This window comes from Carettochelys insculpta, chromosome 2 (assembly GCF_033958435.1).
Source record: "Carettochelys insculpta isolate YL-2023 chromosome 2, ASM3395843v1, whole genome shotgun sequence".
In the NCBI taxonomy this organism is placed as follows: Eukaryota; Metazoa; Chordata; order Testudines; family Carettochelyidae; genus Carettochelys; species Carettochelys insculpta.
In genome coordinates this window covers 115,361,232-115,384,537 of record NC_134138.1, presented here as the reverse complement: position 1 = coordinate 115,384,537, position 23,306 = coordinate 115,361,232, and the positions used below count along the sequence as shown (strand labels likewise).

Below are 23,306 nucleotides of genomic sequence, written 5' to 3'. Positions count from 1 at the left end.
CGCTCCGACGCTTCCCCGGGGCTGAGGAGCACCAGCGAAAGCGCCGGCCACGCCCGCCATTGCAGGCCGGTCGCTTCCCCCGCCCTCTCGCGGCCCGAGCAGCAGACCCCGCCCCTGGGCGCGGCTCCTCCTCCGTCTCCCGCGCGTTGAGCCGGAGCCGGCCGGGCGCCACAGGGCCATGTTGGGCCGCCGGCTCCTCTGCGGGCGGGGGCGCTGCCGTCGCCTGCTCGCGGCTGCGGGGCTGGCCCGGCTGGTGGGCGGCGGAGCTGCCCCGCGGCTGGGGGCCGCAGTTCCCCGCGGGCAGCCGCGGCGCTGGGCAAGTAAGTGGCGCGCCGGGAGGGGAGGTGGGGGCGCCCGGCGCGGGGCCCAGCCGCCGCGGGAGCCAAAGCCCCTCCTCGGGGTCGGGTCTCCGGTCTCCGGTCTCCTCCCCGCGGCCTTTCCCGGCTCCCCGGGGGCTCGGCGCGCCTGGCGCGGGCACAGCGGACTGCAGGGCAGGGCCGCCGCCGGGAGCGAGGCGCATGCGCGGGCACCGTTTCCGCTTTCCTCCCCACGGCCGGTGCCGGGGAGGTGCGCTGGAGAGCCAGGCACGTGGGCCTTGTCTTACCGAGGGCCCCAGTCAGAAGTGCAGGTGAGCGGCGCACCTCTGGGGGGCGCAGGCCGCGGGCTGTAGCACCCCCGGCTTGAAGTGGTTTCCAGCCCGTACCCGGGTTACGGTTTGGTTCAGTGGCGCTGAGCACCCGCACTTGACACCCTGCTCCAGCACCACTGGGTACACCCGGGTGCTCGGCTCCTGGCAGGAGCGGCTGAGCGGTGGCACAAGCCACCCGGGAACGATTGAAGGAGCTGGGTTGTGATAGGACAGTACCTGTAAGACATCTTAAGTCACTTTCGCCCTGTCCCTATTACCTCTCACCCCCTTAGCCTGGGTGAAAACTCAGGAGATCTGGCGGGCACAGTTACTGTTCCACCCACTTGAGTCCTGAAAGTGGCTCCAGGCAATAGGTACAGTAGTTATCAGGGTGTCACTGTTTGTGTTTTAGGGCAACCAGATAGAGTGTGTGCTCTCTGTGGCTACGTCTACATGTGAAGCCTACATCGAAGTAGCCTATTTCGATGAATAACGTCTACACATCCTCCAGGGCTGGCAACGTCGATGTTCAACATCGACATTGGGCAGCACCACATCGAAATAGGCGCTGCGAGGGAATGTCTACACGCCGAAGTAGCACACATCGAAATAAGGGTGCCAGGCACAGCTGCAGACAGGGTCACAGGGCGGACTCAACAGCAAGCCGCTCCCTTAAAGGGCCCCTCCCAGACACAGTTGCACTAAACAACACAAGATCCACAGAGCCGACAACTGGTTGCAGACCCTGTGCATGCAGCATGGATCCCCAGCTGCAGCAGCAGAAGCCCTGGGCTAAGGGCTGCTGCACGCGGTGACCATAGAGCCCCGCAGGGGCTGGAGAGAAAGCGTCTCTCAACCCCTCAGCTGATGGCCGCCATGGCGGACCCCGCTATTTCGAAGTTGCGGGATGCGCAACGACTACACGGTCCCTACTTCGACGTTGCTATTCCTATCCCCTCATGGGGTTAGCGGCTTCGACGTCTCGCCGCCTAACGTCGATGTTAACATCGAAATAGCGCCCAACACGTGTAGCCGTGACGGGCGCTATTTCGAAGTTAGTGCCGCTACTTCAAAGTAGCGTGCACGTGTAGACACGGCTTGTGTGTGTGTGTGTTTTTAAAAAAAAAAAAACAAACCAGGCACATATGAGAAAAAGCGTAGAAACCTAGACTATCCCTGTGAAGTTGGAATTTCTGGGTCAGCTTAGTTTGTTTCTGCAATTTTTCCGAGCTTACACATTTTGTTATTTCTTCCTGAAGGATGAGGCCAGAATTCATGCCAGAGCTGGGCCCTTGAATGGCCTGAATTTTGCAAATATGGGTACCTGGCTCCTTTGAAAAGCAGGACACCTTTTATTTTCATGCCCTGTTGTAAATAGTGGCCCTGATCCTGCACTTGGTTGCTTCTGAGCTATATGGTGGGGCCCTGTAAAGCATGGGAGTGGTTCTGATGCAGACAATGGCCATATGTATCCATATTCAACAGCAAATTAAGGAATGGACACACTACTCCTTTGACATTTTTGCTGAGCCTGTCAGTCGTGTACAGTCTGTGCAATATGAAGCATATTAAGACCTCCCTGCATACTCACTTTTTTTACATTCAAACAAGTGGTATTCTTGTTAGAATCCATGGGACTACATTGCATAAAATTAAGCACATGAATATTTGCAAGGCCTTTTTCTTATTCCAGGTAGCCTAGCAGACAGATCACTTGACTGACTTTGGAAATGTGTTTTGTACCCTACTGTGCCACTGACCTCCTGAGTGACATTGGCCAAGAGACTATATGCCTCCATTTCCCCATCTGTAAAATGGCTTGACACTAACCTCCTTGATAAAGCACTGAGCTCTAATGTAGAAAAGCACTGTATAATATCTAGGTGGTATTATACATGATCACAGTGCATAAATGACTTATTTGCTCAGGAAATGTAGGCCCCTGTATCTGCAGTGAGTTTCATGCAGGTACAGCTGCACAGAGCTCACATAGGATTAGAGTCTTTGCCCACAAAAGCTTATGCTCCAAAATATCTGTTCGTCTGTAAGGTGCCACAAGACTTCTTGTTGTTGTACGATTTAGAGTTTATTCTTTAGTGCAGCTGTTTTGGGCTCTTGAAGAATATTCCACTTCAATCTAATTTCTATTTTTGACCTATTGTTATAAGTGAAACATAAGATTATTACAAGGAGGAAGGTGAAGAAAAGGAGTTTATTTTGCAATCTAAATGGCACTTTAGGCATAGTCAGTTTCACTGTTGCTTCTGTTTAGTCAGTTTGGGTCTTTCACAACACAGTGGGAATAAACATTCTAAACAAGAAAAGGTGGTTGTAAAGCCACAAACATTGGCTCCAGGGCTCAGGAGCAAGCGTAGCCATAACTGACACTACTATTTTTTTTATTATTTTATTTTTGTCTATTAGATTTTAAGTTGGCAGTGAAAGAGACGTTTGTTTAAGTGAAATGCTATTCTTTAACTGGGTTCCTTATGACAGTTTTTGACCTAGTGTTCAAGAGACTAAAAATGTGTGCATGCCAGTAATAGAAAATTGGTACTGCTGTGTATCTTTCTTCAGATGAATTGAGTCGGCATTCAGCCACAGAGGCCTCTCAAGCCACCTTAGCCAGTGTCGTCCCTGTGTTTGCAGTGGTAAGTGTATTGAAAAACTTCAGCAAAGGACAATTTTTCCAACCTCATCAGCATGTGTTTTTCTTAAACTACGATTTGACAGAACTGGTTAATCTCCAGGATGTATTGCTAATGTGTGGCTATTACTAAATTACTGTGTTGAAAATTCTAGTTTGAAGGAAAATTATTTTTATGTGTATATATTTGCAACAGGAGTATTATAGTGGGTATATTTGCAACAGGACTATTATAGTGGTTTAGCAAAATACCAAGATGTTTGTCTTCTTGTGAGAAAATAATTCTTAAATGTAATGCATGTAATGCATTCTTAATGTAAGCATGAAGACATGGTTTTACATTTGAAGAATTGTAAATAATCCATGTTAGTTATTAAAAGTACGCTCTGTACTTTTTCTTATTCCAAGTAGCCTAGCAGACAGATCTTGGTACTGTAGTTGCAAGATGGGACAGCTAATGGTTGAAGGAAGAATATTTTTGTAGCTATTCAGCTGAGAGAACAAGGCTACCCATTCATAGCGAACAATCTGTTCACAATTTCTTTGTTTGCCACTAGACCAGAGGGTGGTATGTTCACTTGTGAAAGCAGATGCAACATACCAGCCAGTAGAGAGTGTTGGTGTCTATACAGACTCTGATGCTACAGTGAGAACCATAGTGGCTTCATCTTACATACAACTACTAGCTTAAAAACAAATTATGAATAACTCCTGAATAAACTACATATCTCAGGACAAAACTGCAAAAGCTTTGGTCAAATATATTCTTGCCGTTTGTCCAGTAAAATTACTTTAAGTTTACAGAAAGTAGTAATATTACATTAATACTTTGAAATAAAGATAAAAAGTAAATAAGATGTTTGAAGCAAATCATTCCTTGCTTAGCATTCTAATATAACAGTGTATTTTTTCCATACACAAAATGGAATAGCACAATAATTAGCTTTCAAAAATCAATGAGAACAGCCACTTTGCTGTCCCCAGTTGTTGTTTGCCTTATAAACTGTTCAGCTAAAATAACACAAAATGTAAAGAGCCCCTTGTGTGCCTACACAAAACTCATTTTCTGTTTAAAAAAAATCCTTTTGGATTCAGAGTGCACCAAAGATATTGTTATGAACTTAACTGGTATGTGTCTGAAAAATATTTTAATAGGTACTCCTTTCATGGTACCATGTGTAGCATTCCTGTGATCACATGATCTGAAATATGTTGTCTTAAGGCATTCATTATTACCCAACGGGCTTGTCTACACTACCACCTACCATCGAAGGAAGGATGGTAATTAGGGTGTTGGGAGTTTACTAACGAAGTGCTGCCATGCATAGGCAGCACTTCATTAGTAAACTCCCAACACCCTAATTATCATCCTTCCTTTGAAGGAAGGAGGTAGTGTAGACACAGCCAAGGAGTATTAGAGCGACAAGGTATAGCATTAATTGCCCCTCCTTAGTAAGTGAACTGATTTACCCGCAGTAGAATTCAAAGTAAATATAAGATATTTCACACAACTCTTTTCCCATATGTTACAGCATTTTTGTTAAAACAAAATACGGGTTGGACCTAATTTGTGCTGGATGAGAGAATTTGCCAGACCACGTGAGGTCAATATTATCTAGCAAAGGGATTGGCAACCAAAACACCAAGCAGAGCCATTTTTTTTCAATTCAGTAAAAAAAAACTTAGTAATTCAAGAGCAGCAATGTATGCATATACTAGACGGTCCCTAATAAATAACATCAAACCATACTTGTTGTAACCCTATTTTAAGAACAGTGCACACACAATGATTTGTAATGTGGTACATGTTTACTGCGGGACAATCACAAACTTTTTACATATTCTATTTCTTCACACTTCACATATGTGTTTGTACCACTGTCGTCTTGACTTTCAGTGCCAAACCTTTTATCTCTCAGGAGGATGCAGGGGGAGTTATCTAACGTTTCAAGATCACGTATCATTTTGCTACTTAGATATGAGTTGTTCATTTTTGGGCTTTTAGACGTACATTGTTATCGAAAATAATCAAGGTGGGGATTTTTGTGTGTTTGTTTTTTTACTTTGCAATTATATATCGGGAGCCACAAAAAAGTCCTTAAAGAGCCGCAGGTTGCAGACCCCTGGTCTAGCATATTAGCAACACTTTCACTGTTTACTGGGCTCTTAGGAGACATTTAGGGGTAGAACCAGAACTTGTCTGTAAATAAACTTTATGGGATTATGGGAAGCTTAGCCATACCCATGATAAGTGGTCATCTGGCTAACTAAAAATCATACCGAATTACAGATGTTACCGGTCAAGAGAGTTCTGGATTAGAGGAGTTCAACCTGTACTTACTTCCAGTGTTTTCTCTTCTTTCTCTTTCTCTGTTAGATAAAGTTTGACAAGGAAGGAAATCTTACCTCTTTTGGTAGGTAGAATTTTTGTTTTCCTCTTTGCTCTCCTGTGTAATATAGAATTGGCTAAGTGGAAACTTATTGTGGACATAGTGTTCAGTTCAAGACACTTTTATTGGTTTAGATTACTTTAGGTGTTGCAGCATTTCCCTTAGGTTTGCTCTTCTGCTTAACACAAATTCTCATACTGCATTTGTCACAATAGTATCTGAGCTCCTTCCAATTACACATTAAGCAGTCTGAGTTCCCCCTCTTGTGTGGTTCCATTTTGTTTTCATCATTTTCCTCTTTGTGTGAGTCAACCACCTGTATGTTTTGCTTCTTGGGATACCTGAGTGATATAACATATGCTTTATCAACTTAGCTTTGCTAACGTATTCTTTGCACATAAAATATATTATCTTTACCTTCCATTTTGGTTATTTTTGGGTTTAATCTTCATCAATAAACAAAAGGACTTCTCTTCCCAGCCGAGTTATGATTATTTTTCTGTGCTACAATTATATTGGGTGATCAAGAGGGGATGCACAATAGAGTTACTTTCTTCCTGGGACTACAAAACAGACTGACCCATAATTATGCAGGTTGAACCTCTCTAGTCTGGCACCCTTGGGACTGGACCAGTGCCAAACCAGAGTTTGCCGAACCACAGGAGGTCAGTCTTTTCTAGCAGCATTACAAACATTTAGGCTGCTTACTGGGCTCTTAGAAGACATTTAGTGGTTAATTGGTGCTAAATAACAGCACAGAACACTGAGAGTCAGGACTGGTGGCTGTAAGCAAACTTGGAGACCCTGGAAACCTGGATAACACCCATGATAGATAAACATCTGGCTAACTAAAATGATGCTGGACCATAGATGTCGCCAGACCAGGGAGTGCTGGACTACAGAGGACCAAGTGTATAACATGGATTAGTTAATTCATTTTCCCAGATAAGATTTTTCTTTTTAAATGTCTTCTTGGTAGAAAAAAAGAAAACAGAATTGTACCAGGAACTGGGTCTTCAAGCTCGAGACCTAAGATTTCAGCATCTGATGAGCATTGCAACTAGAAACAACAGGATTATCATTCGAATGGAGGTAAAGTGGTACTTTTATTAACTTCATTGGGTCTTGAATCTTATTAGAGTTGTCAATAAATGTTAAAATGCACTTGACCCATGCCTCACTTCCCAACACAGTCATGTTCTAGAGAGGTCCAGGGTTCTTTTTAATATTGGCAGTCTTATCTGTGGCCTTGCATATAATGCCTGGGTCCTTACAGATAACATGGGCTCTAAATAGCTAACGAGCAGAAGCATTTCATGGTGTAACTTAATATTAATGAGGTCTTATCTTTTGCAGAATGGCCATCTATTCAAAAAGGCCAAAACTTTTCTGTTGATGGGAGTGATGAAAATTTTTAGAGGCACCGGATGAGGACAGCTAAAAATGTGGAGACTCTTTCTTCTTCCTGTCCCTGCAGTAACACCAGAGGCCTCCTGGAGTTCACTAAAGGAAATGCTTCTGATGTTGTCCCTCAGATCCGCATACTTTGGCTGGGAGGGGAGAAACAATAGAAGATAGGCACTTCTGTTCTCTGGAGTGGGACAGAGGTGTGGCATTAAAATCTAGATAAAGAAACACAAAGCTTATCAGAAAAGCCCCTTTTAACCATAATATTTCTGCTGAACTATTATAATATTGCACCTCTTCTGCACCTAAGACCTTTGGGTGATAGGGGTTTAGAGTTCAGTGAGTGCGAGACTCTCTTTAGATTTCCTATCTGTAATATGATGGTGCTTTTATTGCAAACAGAACTCTGAAATGCATTCAAGCAGCACTGAGGAAAAAGTGATATCATAAAGTGATAGCTGACTGCCTAACTGCATTTTCTGTTTTAGTTTTTGAAGGCTGTGGTGACACCGGAGTTTCTTCTGATACTAGATTATCGCAATTTAAATATGGAGCGCTGGCTGTTCCAAGAATTAGCATCTCAGCTGGCTGGGGAAGGCCAGCTGGTTACCTATTCTTTGCCCTTTGAATTTAGAGCCATAGAAGCAATACTGCAATATTGGGTGAGCTACCACAGCTACTTTTGAAAATGTTGTTTTATGGGAATGACTATGTTTTTCTGTTCTGGAAATATTTCCTTATGTTTTTATGACTATTTTAGGTTTGCTTTGGGCTTCAGCTTCTTTTGAGTGATTGTTTCTTTTGGTTATGGGGGATGTGGCAAAACATTTAGCGGTGAGGTGAATTAATGAAACAACTTAGTAAGGGATGCAATGGTTCTTCATAGCTTGAAGTTTTTAAAGCAAGATTGATATATGCTGAGACATACAAGTGACAGGTTGATGCTGAAATTACTGGGGAGAGGTTCTCTGGGTTGTGTTATCCAGTAGGTCAGAATAGATCAGAGTTTCTCAGATGCAGTCACCATGGGTTTTTCTTGTGATTGGGCAGTGACTGGGTAGGGAGGCAAAGCAGTAGCCTATCCCCTATGGGAGTCAGTAGGGGTTGGGCCTTGCCATACTCTGAAGTCATGAATGCTGGAAGAGCAGAGAGCGAGCAAGTTTCCTACCTTCTTGTGGGGGCTCAGACTTCAGCCCTGGGGTGGCAGGCAGCCTGCTCCAATCATGGGACTTTGGGCTCTAACCCTGGGCCCTGAACTCTGGCTGCACAATGCTGGTTACTGGCTCTCGGCTCACTACCGCCCACTTCGTAGTCTCTTGCCTTTGCTGCCTCCCTACGTACCTCCCCATAAAGGGCTTAATTTGTCCCAAGTAAGTCCGCTGTGAAAATCAATAGTTATGTGTTTGTCAGTATCACTTTCACTGGTTCCCAGCTAGTCACAGATTGAACCTCTCTAATCTAGCACCTTGGGGACTTGACCATGGCTGAACAAGGGAATTTGCTGAACCAGAAGTGGCAAATATTGTCTAGCAGCATTACCACACTTCCATTGCTTACTGGGCTCCTACAAGACACATGGGGTAAATTAGAGTTAAATAACAGTACAGAACACTGAGAGCTTGGACTGGTGGCTATAAAGAAGGTTTATGGGACTGCAGGAATTGGCCATACCTCGATAAATGGATATCCAGCTAACTAAAATCAGGCCAAACTACAGATGTAGATCCAAACAAGAGCGTGTTGGATTAGAGGGGTTCAACCTGGAGTAAGTTTATTGTGAAAAGTGGTATTAACAAAAGTCCAAATGCCACTTTTTACAGCAGTAGACTTCCTAGCTAGCAAGGCTTAAACAAACAAAAAAAAAGACAAGATTGTGCAAAGCGTCTTATGTGTTTCTGTTCTGCTTAAGGCAATAAAGAATAGAGACAAGTGTACGTTATTTATAATTAGGCCTGGAAAAAGCCTGTTTAAATAAATTACAAAGAGTTTGACATGTATAGGTGCATATTTATATGCTTTTCCTAAAGTTAAGTATTTTAAAAAACACTGTCAGTGCGGCCACCAGCAACTGTTAGCAGCTGCACTGAGGGGGGAGGGGAGAGGGTGCTAAAAATTTGTGATGCAACGTGATGACAAACCTTGGACCATAATACTCCTTACTGGCCTTCTGTGAATGTTAATGGATGTGATGCCCTTAAAGTTGACCAAATTTGAGACACATGACTCTCCTAATACACTGATTTGGTACAGTTATTATCTTGTTTCAATTTTATGTGAAGTCTCCTTGTCAAAAAACTATTGCCGTCTGGATAAACTTTTATCATGTCAGCACTAGTTGAATTCCTGGTTGACTTCCTGTTACCTCCTGTGTATTGAAAAAGTAGATGACATTCTGTGTTCAGTGAGAGGAATCAGTTGCCCAAACCGTTCTAAAAGGATTATTTTAATTCTTATGAAGGATCATGTTATTATCTAGATCAGCAATCTACAAGGGAGACTTAACATTTTGCAACCTCAGATCATTGACACGCTGGAAGATCTAGTTGACCCCAAGCTATTGTCTGTGGATAGAAGTAAACTACACATTTTGCTACAAAATGGCAAGAGGTAAATAAGAGTAAGCGATGGGGAGTATCGCTGAACTTCAGAAAATTGTGTACAATATACATTTCCTAGAAAACTTTACTTTTGTGTTGTGTCACTTATTTGTAATTTTAAGTTCAAATATGTGAGCTCTCTGTTTGGGAGAAAAAAGGAAATCCCCCTTTGTGCTGATAGAATGGTAGTCTACCTTCTCAAATTGTGTATAATACAAAAAAGGACAATTTAATATGCTCATTATTATGTAAAATCAGGTGCCCCAACCATTTTTCAAACCACTTGAGTACACGTGAACTTATTGGGCTATGCTGTGTGTCAATACAACAGACAATACAATTGTCTGAATCAAATTACTTGTTTCTTGAGTTCTCATGAACCCTAGAAATATGCCCAGAATACACAGCTAAATCCTTTTCAGTGAAGGTTTTTGTGATTAGGTCCCAAAATGGACCAGTATTGTGGCTTAAATGCAAAGGATTGTGGATTTAAAATTTCTAAGAAGCTTTTTTCCTAGCAACTTATTCTGGCAGGAAGATATTACCTGTCTCCAATAATGCAAATGGGATTGCCTGACTGTTTATGCCTGTTTGTTTTTTCTTTAGTTTGTCAGAATTAGAAACCGATCTTAAAGTTTTCAAAGAAACAATCTTGGAGATCTTGGATGAAGAAGAATTAATAGAAGAGCTTTGTCTCACTAAATGGACGGATCCACAAGTATTGTAAGTAAAGATGGGTAATCCTCGTGTGAGGATGTGTGGAGGAGGTCTACGTACAAGCTGAATACTAGATGAGATTGCTTCTTTCACCACCTATCCCCCAGAAGAAAGACCTGTACTTTTTTTTTTAAACCATATAATGCTTTATCTCTTACGAAAAGGTGTTGTACCCCATCCTCATCATGTGAGTATAGTGTTAGCAGCACTACTGGGATTAGGTTGGAAGCAGCAAAGGTATTGCTTCATCCACTCTTTGACTTAGCTGGCCTGCCCTGGTGAACACAGGATAGAAGGGGGAGGAAAAGACCCCCATCAGTGAATGGGGGAAAAACAGAAGAAGAAATAGAGATATCCGTTCCCAATTCAGATATGTTTTTGAGGAGGGGAGGGAATTCATAGATGAGATAAAGAATTACACTTAACATTTGTTCAGGATGGATCGATTTCCCTGTCTCTTTAGGAAAGCTGTCGTGCTCTCCTTACCACTTGCTTTGCCTACTAGCAGAGCTCTCACAGTGGACATTGTGGTAGCACTGAGCACTGTTTTCATAGCCCCAGTAAATACATAAACTGTTTGTATAGCCTCTCAAGAGAACTGTGCATATCTGAAAGAAACACTTGACATCCCTCTTGCGTGCTGATACAATGTCATGTGCACATCAGTGATGCTGGCTGCTTCAGCAATGAAAATAACCAACCCCTGGTTTTATTTTGATGACAAACTGCTGCGCAGTCTGACCCTGGTTTTAGAAATCTAGGACTGCCTGACTGGCATATCTGACTTGAAGCAGAGAGCAAACTGGCTTCTTGGTTCTTATCTCATATAAATACTGTCTAACAACAGTTACACCCCATGCTCTTGGCAAGTTAATGTTGTTTATACAGCACCAAGCATGTGAAATAGATCCCTGTCCAGCTTCAAATCTTAGTAGACCTTAATTACCCAAAGTAGGGTGTTAGGATGCAATGTGTAACATCAAGAAGTGCATCTGAGAAGTCATGGAAGGAGACAGGCGTGAGGTGTGTTGATGCCACAGTGTATTCCACGCTGACCCCAGCATTGATGCTTCTGGACAGAAGGCGAGGTTAACTCTACCTTCATGTGGAGATGCCTTGTATGAGTGTGTCTTTTTGGAGAAGCGGTGAAGGCGGGGAGGTAGAGACTAACTTCATGAAAGCAAAGACGTTGGAAGCTCCTTTTTAAATCTATTGGGTCTGTTGTTCAGTTCTCTCTTTCTGAGGCTGTAGAGGAATTCAAAGACATTCACTCTTGAGCCACCTAGCGCTGCATTTGACATATCTTGCCATTGTCTGTGCCAGTTGTCTGTTACCAGAAACTGATGACTTTTAAGACCATTCTTCTCCCTTAAAATGTGCAACTGAAATAGTGTTCCCTGTAAGCTGAGCGCTTGGGCAGCCAGCTAGGAGAGACTGAAGTGCCACCCAGCTGATTAGCAGAGTACCAACAGACAACCATGTTGGGCAGCCTGTGTTTCCATTGACGGTGGATGTCCGCACGTGCCCTGCTGCACGTAACAAAATTGAAACACATATTAGTGTCAAATAGATTTCAATGTTGTTTATACAGTTTGATTTCACTAGAGGGGAGTGTTGCAGTATCGCTATCAACTTCCAGCGCTTGAGGGTACTAGAAAACTATTTTATTTTAAAATGTCACAATGGCCGTGTCTACACTAGCCGTAAACTTCAAAATGGCCATGTAAATGACTACTTCAAATTTACTAATGAAGCGCTGAAATACATATTCAGCGCCTCATTAGCATGCGGGTGGCCGCAGCACTTCGAAATTGACGCGGCTCGCTGCCGCGCAGCTCCTTTTCAAAAGGACCCCGCCTGCATCAAAGTCCCCTTATTCCTGTGAGCAGATGGGAATAAGGGGACTTTAAAGTAGGCGGGGTCCTTTCGAAAAGAAGCTGCGCGGCGGCGAGCCACGTGAATTTCGAAGTGTCGTGGCTGCCCGCATGCTAATGAGGCGCTGAATATGTATTTCAGGGCTTTATTAGTAAACTTCGAAATGGCCATTTTGAAGTTTGGAGCTAGTGTAGACACGGCCAATGTGATGCTGGAAACTAATATTTATACGTTCCTGGTGCATGTTTATAGCATGGCAAAGCTTACCTATGATATTGACCAAAGTAATTGACTTTCTCTGCTGTTCAGTTAGTAGGAAGCAGAAAAGCATATATCTCTTTATCCTTGTTTCTCTCTGATGCAGAAATTCCCTATATGCCTAACTGCATTTTGCAGCATTGTTTTCAGGACTTGTGGAGAGTTTTTCCTTTGTCTCTTCATTCATTGCCCAGGCTTCAGAACATGTAAACAGGTTGAGAAGCACATTGCTGGTAACTAACTAGAAAATACGAATTGTTTCTCACAGTGAGGAGAGCATGTCTGGAATTGACCATGCCGAGGAAATGGAGCTGCTGCTGGAAAATTATTACCGACAAGCCGAAGATCTTGCTAACGAAGCACGTGAACTCAGAGTATTGATTGATGATTCTGAAAGTATCATCTTCATCAACCTGGACAGGTTAACTATCTTCATGACATACAGATTCTTACACCATCACAAACTTTGCAGAAATTAGAGCTGTTTTACTCCATTTATGAAGTAGAGTCTTAGAGCAAACATTTCTTGTGTGAGTTCTGATGTTTTGGAATCGGACACCTGAAAGCCGCTCCTGTTTCCTTGTTGAATGTCCTGGATGATATAAAACAACCTTAACAGCTTTATTAGACTATCAAAAATACTGTTTGATTAGTCATTCCTCTTGGATATCATTGGGAACCAAAACTGGGAGGTTATTTTATTCCCTGTGGTTCTGAGGATGTGATAGTTAAAAGAAATACCCAGATATTCATGGGGAGGAGTGTAGGGGGAATATAACTTATTGAAGAAGAATTGCTAAATTGGGCAAATAGAAGTCTTAACATCTTCAAGTGTACCGTATAAGTCACTTTTGAAAGCAGTGTATGATACCCTTTCCCTCCTCCCTAAATGAAGAGTTACCTCTGGAAGTGCTCAGAGTGGATACTCCATCAGGAGACCAGCAAGAGCTGAGAAGAAGTGGATATATAATGCCCCAAACTGTATCCTGCTTTACAATCCACAGCATTTGCTCACTCTCTCTTTCACTGTAAGTATACTTGCAAGGTAGCAGTAAGTATTTCTTTTAAATAATCATTTATAAATTCCTATCATTAATGTCAGAAAACAAAATAATTTTTCATAAACTTTTACTGTTACTTTACACGTATACTTCTAATAGTTGTCCTAGATCCTGTGATTGCAAAGCAGAATCCGCTTCTTGAGAGGTGCATTGTCACAGCAGTTTTGAAATGTCTTTGCAGAAAAAAAAATCACGTGATACACTCAGCTTTTGTTTCTGTGTTGCCTAATACTGTTAGGAGCTGCTGCTTCAACTGTTCTGATGTAGTACACATTGCATAAAACTATTACTACTACTACATAGCAAGTACACATCTGTGCTCATCTGTTAAATGTTTCTCCCCTCTTCAGCCACCGTAACGTGATGATGAGACTAAACTTACAGCTGACCATGGGCACTTTTTCTCTCTCTCTCTTTGGACTGATCGGAGTAGCCTTTGGCATGAACTTGGAATCCTCCTTTGAAGAGGTGAGAACCAGTGCTGCTTTAACAACTGACCTACAACTCAGGCACAGTGCACCTGACTTAGCTCAGGTTTTCCATTAAATCATTGGTAAGTCTCCAGATTTCTAGGGGTATAAAGTGAGCAAACTGGACCCAACAATTCCAGGTTTAATGCAATGACTTTCTTTTGTTGTGAATTAGTTTCTGACTTGTTCGGTTATGTCACTGCTGCAGGACTTTCTTCTAAATGATCAGGAAGAAAAGGGAGGACAATATTGTACTTGCACATAGTAGCTGACACAGGCATGGTGACGTTCAGCTAGTCAGACTTCTTGAAAGTTCTTTAAGTCATTTTCATATACAAAGGTGTAAATAGCTTAAAAAATTTCTACACTTCATCGTGGAGCTGTGACTCCATTGTAAATTAAATTCCGGTAATTACACTTAGATGGTGGAGCTGTACCACTTAACATGCATTATCTTAAAAAGGAAGAGAGTTTTTTTCTTTTTTCTCCTTACTCCATTGCTGCCTTAAAAAAAAAAAAAAAAAAAGTGGGTGGTGGGGCAGGACGGAAGGGTAAAAACAAGGCCTGTCTGCCAAAGGAACCATGCTTGGGCTAAGATGGTAGAGAAGAACACTAGGTGCATAGGTCAGCACACCAATTCTCTGGAGATGGTGGTGTGTAAAGTGGATCACTTTGCCTTGCAGTAACCTTATATGTTTAGAGTGCGGTGAGGATGAGGCTTTAGGGAGTCTGCCAGTCCTCCCCAGCCAAAGACGTTCTCTCTACTCTGCAGCCTTTTGAGGGGATAAGGGGTTTAAATTTGAGGTGCGGGGTGGAAAGAGCTGCATGGTTAATGGCTGGTTGTTCCCATTGCTAGGACCACAGAGCATTTTGGCTGGTGACGGGGATTATGTTTTTGGGAAGTGGCCTCATCTGGCGGCGTTTGCTTTCGTTCCTTGGACGGCATCTAGAACCTTCACTACCTCCCCACGTACGTATGGCTAGCTAAAGAGGGGCACGGTGTTCTGCAGGCACGGTGCTGCTGCTACTTCCTGTGCTTGGTTTGTGCTATGGAATTTGTGCTCAAGGGGGGTGGACAGGGGCATGACTTCTTCCTTTACGGAAGTAATCGGTTATGCCCATGCTTCCAACTTGGCAGAGCGGCTTTCTTCTAGGCAGGCATAGGAGGAGCACAGGACAGGGCAATAGAAAGTTGTGTGAGCCAAGATGGACTGCTTAACACTACAGGTATCTGCTGGTGCTAGAAGTGGCCTGTCAAGCCAATCCCTTGAAAGCTGCCCTCAGTGTAGCAGGAGCTGCTCAGATGTACATAGCTACAAACATCCTTTGTCTGCTTCCATGGTACTCAGACATGGTGCTGTTTCATTTGTCCCAGCCCTTCCTTGTCCACTCCCCACTACCCTAAAGGAGCAGCTTGGTGCTGGAGGGCAGGGGGGCAGGTCTGATCTATAACAAGTAAGCTGGGGATGAAAAAGGTTAGAAGGGGAGATGGGTGGAGAACAAGAACAAAAGACTAAAGAACAAAGAGGATGGCAGTTGTGCTGGGGCCTAGGTGACGGGGACAGCTTAGCCCTTCAGGTGTTTACTGCTTCTCCTCAGATGCACCCCAGAACTCAAGTTCTTTCTAAAGCTTCAGAGGAGGCTCCATGAGAACTGGGAGGTATTTGCATACCACTTGGCCTTTTTTTTTTTTTTTTTTTAAATAATCTGACTATTGTGTGACTTGCCTAGGTGTCCACATTGCTGAAAAAAACTCACCCAACGGCTGGAAGAATTGAAATAAAAGACTTTAAAACAGATGCCTTTGGGCCAAGCAGAAGCACACTGACAAATCGATAGAACAGGAGAAAGCAACTGGCCTTTTTTGTTATATGGTGAACTGTAAACACACTGGCACACCTGTTTTCTTCTAGTAAAGAGTAAGAATTTTTATGCTCATAAAATGTCAGTGTATATATTTTATGCACAAAAATTATGTTTAGAGTTGATAATTTTAATAGCACAAAAGGAAGTAATGCGGAGAGGAAATTCCCGTAGGACGTATAATGTTGTTTTCATATGTTACACTAGAGGGCTTCACCAGACTCTGCACAGCATGCAATTTCAGACTCTTACAGTTTGAGGTCTTCCATCCATGGACTGCTCAGGCCCAGCCTTCATTAGATAGAGATTGACAAGATTTCAGCCTAGGGCAGTAGTGCCAAAGATGCTGTTTTCCTTTTTTATGTTAGTAGGTATATTTGTCCTCAGTAGGAATTGATTTTTGAACATCAGGTTGCTCATTCAGGAGCAGAGAAATGGAGGTAGGAGCCAAACTTTAGCTTTTTTAAATATAGGATTTGGGTTTGGTTTTTTTTAAAGGTCACAATTACTCTAGAGAACAGGATGCCAGAAGGAAGAATCAAACTCTTTCTAGCAAAGTACTGCCACTAAGCAGCACAGACAGAATAACAAATACATAAAACTGTTTCATTTCTATTAGATGAAAAATTAACAAGTTTTAAATGTCCAGTGCTCACCTACTCAGAAATTAGCCAGGCCCAAGTGAGCTGAGTTTTTAAATCAGAACAGCAGGGCCTTTCAGGCCAGTAACAAATGCATATTTCAAGCATGCGATCACTGCCCTTTCAGGTGCAACTGACTAGATATGTTAACGTGTAATAACAGTTCCTTATTCAATGAGTAAGAACTTCTCTTAGGGCCTGATCTAACTACTATTTAAAAAAGAAAAGTAATTAACTTTTTCCCTGACCTGATGTTTCTTTTCATCTCTTGACATACATGACAAGGCTCATGAAGCATAATGCAGCATCTTGCAGCTGGTTTCATTAGGAATGAGTGTGGGGTGAATCTGTCTGCACCTCTGGGGAATGGAGGTAGTAGCAAAGTTTCTGAACTCGGACACAAAGTTCAGATTTGACTCCTGAGGTGGCTGAAGAGTTAAATATCTTCTGCTTCCGCCCACCTGTTGTCTCTCCTGAGGACTTGAATACTGCACTGTGCAAAGTGACTGTAACCTCCTTGTAGATCAGAATGGGAACTCTTGTGTGTGTGCACCATGTACAGTAAGGTAGCTCTTTAGTCTGCAACTTAAGCATTGTGTGAATCCCTACCCATGTGCCAGCATGAAAAGTTAATTACTATAGCAGCAAAAATGTAAGTAAGGTAAATAGAAACTAAAGAGTTCACAAGTTGCTATACTTCTACAAGCCTGCTATTTTTCAAACCCTGTAAAATCCTATGTGGCTTCTAATTTTAGTTTGTCAACTAACTGAATGTTGTGTTCCCTCACACCTTCAAAGCACAGCATAGGATAATATACTGTACTGTCTTGATATTCTATTTTAAAAAGACAGTAGGTGACTAGATGGCATTTGAAATCCCCGGTGGCTAAATAATTACCATCTCTAGGTTGTCACATGATCTTTAGGAATGGCTTTGGTCTTGGTCCAGCTCCTAATGGGGAAAATGTCCACAAGGACTAGTGTCAGTATACCAAGAGAGGGCACAGAGTGAAGGGGGATTTTTCTCATCTTTTGACTCAGAAAATGATCCCTTCAGGGCCATTGGGGAAGCCTGCATTGGTGTTTCCCAGGCTGTATTTTCTCTGCAACTACAGCATATTGTTTTGAATTCTTTCACCCGTAGACCACTACTTCTTGCAGAGGGCTGCAACCATGTCTTGGGAGTTACTTGTGTCCAGCAAATCGTTGGAAGTTTAGTACCTGGCACATTCAGACTGGGAAATGTAGGTGTGGTAACAGAATTCTAACCTCAGAAGTGAGAATTGGAAGCCCAGGGTGATTGACAACATTTGTGTGGAAATGCCACTGAACCACATCTGTAAATCCCACCATCAGCTGATTAAGACTCTGTATTAAGTGTAATTGACCAATTTGTACTTTATTTAATACCCAGGACCAGTGTTTCTTGTGAGCTGAACACTTCAGCAGCTGCCCAGGAGAGATTCAGGTGCTGCCCAGCTAATAAGCAAGAGTGCCCACAGCTGGTAGGCCTTGTTTCTATCAGTGGTGCACTTCCCTGCATGCCTTGGTACACATACCAAAATTTATTCCACCCAGTGATAGATTTAGAAGGAACACTGCCCAGGACTCAAGAAAAATACCAACTGGTTTTATCCTTGTGTTTTGACATTGAGGGGGAATACCCTAAATAAGACAAAGTGCAGCTTGTCAGTCTGCCTCTTAAAATCATTTGGGTGCTTTTATACCTGAGTATTTCTATCAGGCTTATTAAGACGGGTGGGTGTTCAAAAGTGGTAGGTGCAGGATGGCTCAGGCTCCTAACAGGGATGGTGATAGGAGCAAGAGTCAAGAAGGAATAAGTGAGAAAATGGTCAAGGGGAGGAGAGAAAGTTCAGTGTTCAGACCATGCTCCCTGCTGCCTTTTAGTTCTCTAGCTTGTCCTTGATTTCTATCACTTAGCCAGCTGGCATTTTACAGGGAGTAAGTGGGGGGAGGAGGAAGAGTAACCCTAAAGTGTGGGAGTCATTTCCTGTTTTACCAAAACAAATTCCTCACAGCTCTTGGGGTATAATTATTAACACAACACACCCTCTTTCTACTGATCTCCACTGAGCCCTTGTTCAAATACTTTCTCCTCCTACCCCATCTCTTCATTTAGGCTATCCAGATATCTGGTTCTCGCTAGCTCTGATTTTTATGGTGCTGTTTAGATAGAGTAAAGTGATCATGCGCAACATAGATTCATGGCACCTGGTGGTGATGTTTTTTTTAAAGCATTAAAATCTGAATTTGATTTATCTTCTGTTTTAAAGCCAGAATAGTTAAGAGCTGTGAGAGTCTTTAAATTGCCTCCTGAAAACACTGAGAAAGCTGGAAAGATCTTTACTTATATTTTCCAAAGAGGGGAATTTAACTGTTTAAAAGTCTCCAATACTTTGATACTGTCTTGTACCAAAAAAATTTCGGTGTCATGACTTTTGACCCCTACCCCAAAGAACCAGTACTTGCGGACCTAATCCACAAAGAGGTCATACACTGTTGCTTAAGTGTGTCATTTAATTATATAAGGATATACATTTAGCATTTTTACCCTTTCAAGACCACAGTACTAATGAGTCAAACATATAATACAATTAACAAGAGCAGGGTTTTAAACTTACCACAGTCACTGAGTTCTACGTAAAAGTGTAAGAATAATCCCTAGTGGAATTTAACCTGGAGCTCCTACTTAATGGGCTGAATAGAACTCCAGCGAGGCGCAGTATTGCCTCTTTCTTCTCTTTGAAGCCAGATATTTTGCTTCCTTAATATATGCCTACATGAAGATTCACAGCAGGCAAGGGCTATCTTCAGGGATGCCCCAGGCCTGCTGTGTTTACCACCCAGCTGCTGCTAACCCTTTGCAGCTGCCCCACTATCCATTTATCAGGGATATCCTGTTCTACCACAACTTCAGCTGTAGTGACATCAAAACGCTAAGTATCAGTGTAACATTCTAGGCATCTACCCTACTTTGTCCTCTCCGATAAATAACATACTGTTGTGGCTCTGTGAATGGGGTACTACAGGTTGAACCTCTCTCATCCTGCATCCATGGGACTTGACATGCTGGACAAGAGAATTTGCCAGAACATGAGAGGACAATATTGTCTAGCACATTACCACCACTTCCACTTGTTACCAGGGCTCTAGGAAGACATTTAGGGGATAAATTACAGCTAAATAAAAGCACAGAGCCAGGGCTGATGGCTGTAAATAAACTGTATGGAATCATGGGAAGCTTGATAAGTGGTTGTCTGGCTGACTAAAATCATGCTGGGCCATGGATGTTGCCAGATGAGAGTTCCAGATTAGAAGGGTTCAGCTGGTACTGTCTGAGCTGGGTAGAGTGGTTGGGACAAAAATGGACTTGTGGCCTGTTGCACTAAACAGGAGTCTCCCACTTGTACCAGGTGGTTGAGCACAGGAAGTACAATGGGACTTCTGGTTCCAGGTGGATGGGGCAGATTATATTTTGGCCTCAGGAGTGGCACGGTTGTGAAATAAGGGACAAAGTGGAGGAACTATCTTTCTGTGGAGGATAAGCAACAAAAGAGCAGACGGTTTGCTACAGCAGAACCACTTAGTGCAGTGCTGTTGACAGAAGATCACGGCAATGCCAGTCTAGCCAACCCAGAGTGCATTCCCCGAATACAAGAGAGTTGCATGTGTGGTGTAGTGTCTCCCACGACAAGTAGTTATCTTCTGTTGGTAAAAAAAAGTTGTAGCCCGGGCATTGCTATGTTGCTCCTTTAGATGTGTAGAGCCCTGCATGGATACAAAATTTGTGTCTGCATCCATATCCATGGAAATGAGCCATGGATATCCGCGATGTAAAGCAGATGTCTACAGATTTGCAGAGCTCTATGGATGTGGTTTAGTCCTTTGGGGGCACTTCGTAGCCTGTATAAGACTGCTAGAAAGCAAGCAACAAAAGTGTGGTGTAAAGATAAACTTAGTTATGTGTGCACCCCCTTCAGACTTGCCCTATCTGCAGTGTCTGGACCAACACATCTGATCCAAGCTCTTAGTGTGTCTGGATGAGTTGGAGAGCGGCGAGTGCCGACTGGAGAGCTTGTTGGCTATATTAGAAATGTACATAATGGTAGGGTCTGGAGTAGAGTGGGAGGCGTGTCCTGATCTACAGGAGGACTTTAGGCAGGCATACTATGACAGCATTAAAGATGCTTCTACACATGTAAGTGCTTGTATCAACTAGTGGTGATGCACTTTTCTTTATGCAGCCAAATGCATCTGCTGGAACCAGCCAACCTCCCTGCCTGAATTGATGCTAAGTTGATGTGGTTGTTTTGGCTCCCTTCATTCTACTTTATCGGGGGAGGGGGGGGCGTTACTTAGCATTCTGACTTCCATGGATAGATTTTTTTTTTAATTAGTTTGCAACTCTAAAGCTGTATGGCTGGATCAGGGCAGTATTTCTATTTATGGGTTGTTCCCGCCCCCCCCCCCCCATTAAACCCCATTCCCTCCCTGCTGCTTAAACCCTCTTTTTAGTTACATCCTACCTGAGCATTTAAGTTGTCTGCTTCTATGCTCTCCCCCTCCAGTCAGAGGGGGCAGGGTAATGAGGCAATTCGAAGCAGGCTAGTGAGGCACTAATGTGCCTAGTCAGTGCCTCATTAGCATAATAACAGCTGAGCAAATTTTGACATGCAGACTTGGAACTGCAGACTGACAGTGTAGATGGGGCAGCTTCAAAATAAGCACCCTGCTTCGACATTCCCTTACTCATGCAAACCTAGATTAGAGTAAGGGGCTGTCAAAGTGGGGTGCTTATTTTGAAGCTGCCCCCGTCTTCACTGTCAATCTGCAATTCAAAAGCTGCATGTTGAAATTCGCATGGCCTCAGTGGCATAAAGGCAGTGCTGAATATGCACATTAGTGCCTCATTAGCTTGCTTTGAATTGCCTCATTACCATGACACCTCTGATGGGAAGGGGCAAATGTAGAAGTAGCATTAGTTAGTATAGCATGGGGAAGCATGAAGAACACCATAGAAAGTGGGGGGTCCACCCTTGAAAACAGGCACACACCCAAACTCAGCAAAGAACCTTTAAAGAGTATACATAAAAAGCCTTCCACTAAGTCTAGCTTTCACCGAACTTCTCTCAGCCGCTACTACAACTTCTCTCTGCAAAGATACAAAATAGAAGTTAGCAAAATTCACCTCCATCTTCACTAGCATAGCTGTATTCAGAGAGGGCAGATGTGGCAGGAGAGGAAAATCATTACACCCTCTTGCCCCGCAATCAATATAGCTATGCCCGGTTAAAAGCACTAGCACAGGCATAGTTGTACCAACAATTGTTTTGCTGGTATAGCATATTTATTCAGGAGCAAACCTTTTATACTGTACACAAGGCCTGAAAAAGAAAAGGGAACCAACCATTTGCTTGTAGACCAGCCTTCACTAACTAGCAGCCAGGAATAGTGCTTGTCATATGAAAAATAGCCCCTTCTTTTTGGCTGGAAGCAGTTAAGACTGCAGCTGTTTTTCTTAATGGGCTGTTTTAGAGTATGTGAGGTCAACCGATATTTAGCAAAGGACTGCTGCAGAGCTGAGCAATCATCTCAACAGCTTTCTGACAATGAGGAAAATGGGCAAGACCCCAAAAATTGGAGTCCATTTACTTGACCAATCTCAAGCCTAAAGGCAAATGGAAAAACAAATACTCGTGGTATCACACAGAGGCATGCATGCAGACTCTGTCTCCCTCCCAAAGACAGGCATCTTCATCCAGAGAGGAATGAGGCAGAGGAAGGCCATCCAGGCTCATCAGGGCCAAGACTGGGTTTTCTTTTATGTTCGGCAAAAACAAAGCGTATGGGTTTTGCTACCAGAAGCCAATACTAAAATGCAAGGCTGGATAAATACTGGCCATAGTCTGTTGGAGTGTAGTCTAGTGGTTAAAACACACGATGGAGTCTAGTCTGCAGCTAACTTCGGCAAGTTGTTAAAAACAAGTTTGGATTTTTTAAAAGTGACTTCTTATTTCAGGTACTGATCTTGACACAGCACTAACCTCTTTACCTCATTTTCTCATCTAAAATATAGGGTTAATATTGGCTTAGGAGGTGACTTAATAGGGAAGCCTGATTAACTTTTGTAAGCCACTTTCATTCTGCAGAAGAATGGTGTTATGTGAAGGTGCTAAGTAGATTATGCAAATGACAGAGAAGTGTCAGCAGAGAACAAGCTGGCAGACAAAAGTAATTTGTTCATGTCTCTCACCTTTCCTTGAGATTTCACAGTGATGATGGAGCTCCCAAATCTTGATCTTTCCTGTAAAATGAGATGGGTTCATTATGCTCTGAGGTTAATTAAAAAGTGTTTTAATTGGTGTTTTTTTTCCCACTCTCAGCTATTGATTTTCCAGTTACTCACTTCAGGAGAAATTAGTACATATTGTGCCTGAAACAAAGAAGAGGAGAGACTCTTAGTAGAATCATCTTCTTACAATGTATTTCACTTGCAAACTAAAGATGTCATGTATTAAAACTGCCTTGCTCTGACATAGCAGAACTCTATGCAAAGTTGCTCATGAACGCAAATCAAGGATCAAATTACATGGATTTAAGTTACTATGTGACAAATACCACAAGATGGAGTTTTTACTGAAACATGACCCCAGATATCAGTCCATTACTTTCTTTTCAATTTATCTCATTAATTAGTTGTCATTATGTTGTATCCTAGTTTTACTGTTTTC

General features: G+C 42.8%; 2 protein-coding genes across 3 annotated transcripts in view; one reads left to right on the top strand and one right to left on the bottom strand.

Moving 5' to 3' along the window:
• Window positions 1-139: 139 nt before the first annotated feature.
• Window positions 140-23,286, top strand: MRS2 (magnesium transporter MRS2). Of its 2 annotated transcripts, XR_012644480.1 has the most exons (12): window positions 140-320; window positions 3,206-3,279; window positions 5,653-5,689; window positions 6,645-6,757; window positions 7,561-7,734; window positions 9,549-9,679; window positions 10,276-10,392; window positions 12,788-12,940; window positions 13,931-14,048; window positions 14,907-15,020; window positions 15,782-15,969; window positions 22,959-23,286. XR_012644480.1 is itself a non-coding variant. In XM_074987590.1 (11 exons), exons 1-11 carry the CDS (start codon window positions 179-181, stop codon window positions 15,887-15,889), a joined length of 1,281 nt encoding a protein of 426 aa, XP_074843691.1. In that variant the 5' UTR covers window positions 140-178; the 3' UTR covers window positions 15,890-21,229. The 2 variants fall into 2 exon arrangements, 1 of the variants encoding a protein (XP_074843691.1); XM_074987590.1 differs by lacking the exon at window positions 22,959-23,286 and having other exon boundaries at window positions 15,782-21,229.
• The window catches only part of GPLD1 (glycosylphosphatidylinositol specific phospholipase D1), a 44,466-nt gene continuing 42,469 nt past the window's right edge, over window positions 21,310-23,306 (bottom strand). The window contains exons 21-23 of the mRNA XM_074987588.1: window positions 22,982-23,008; window positions 22,829-22,879; window positions 21,310-21,727 (exon numbers count right to left, since the gene is read on the bottom strand). Coding sequence (XP_074843689.1) covers window positions 21,650-21,727; window positions 22,829-22,879; window positions 22,982-23,008 — 156 coding nt within the window. The 3' untranslated portion in view covers window positions 21,310-21,649. The remainder of the gene's footprint in view (window positions 21,728-22,828; window positions 22,880-22,981; window positions 23,009-23,306) is intronic.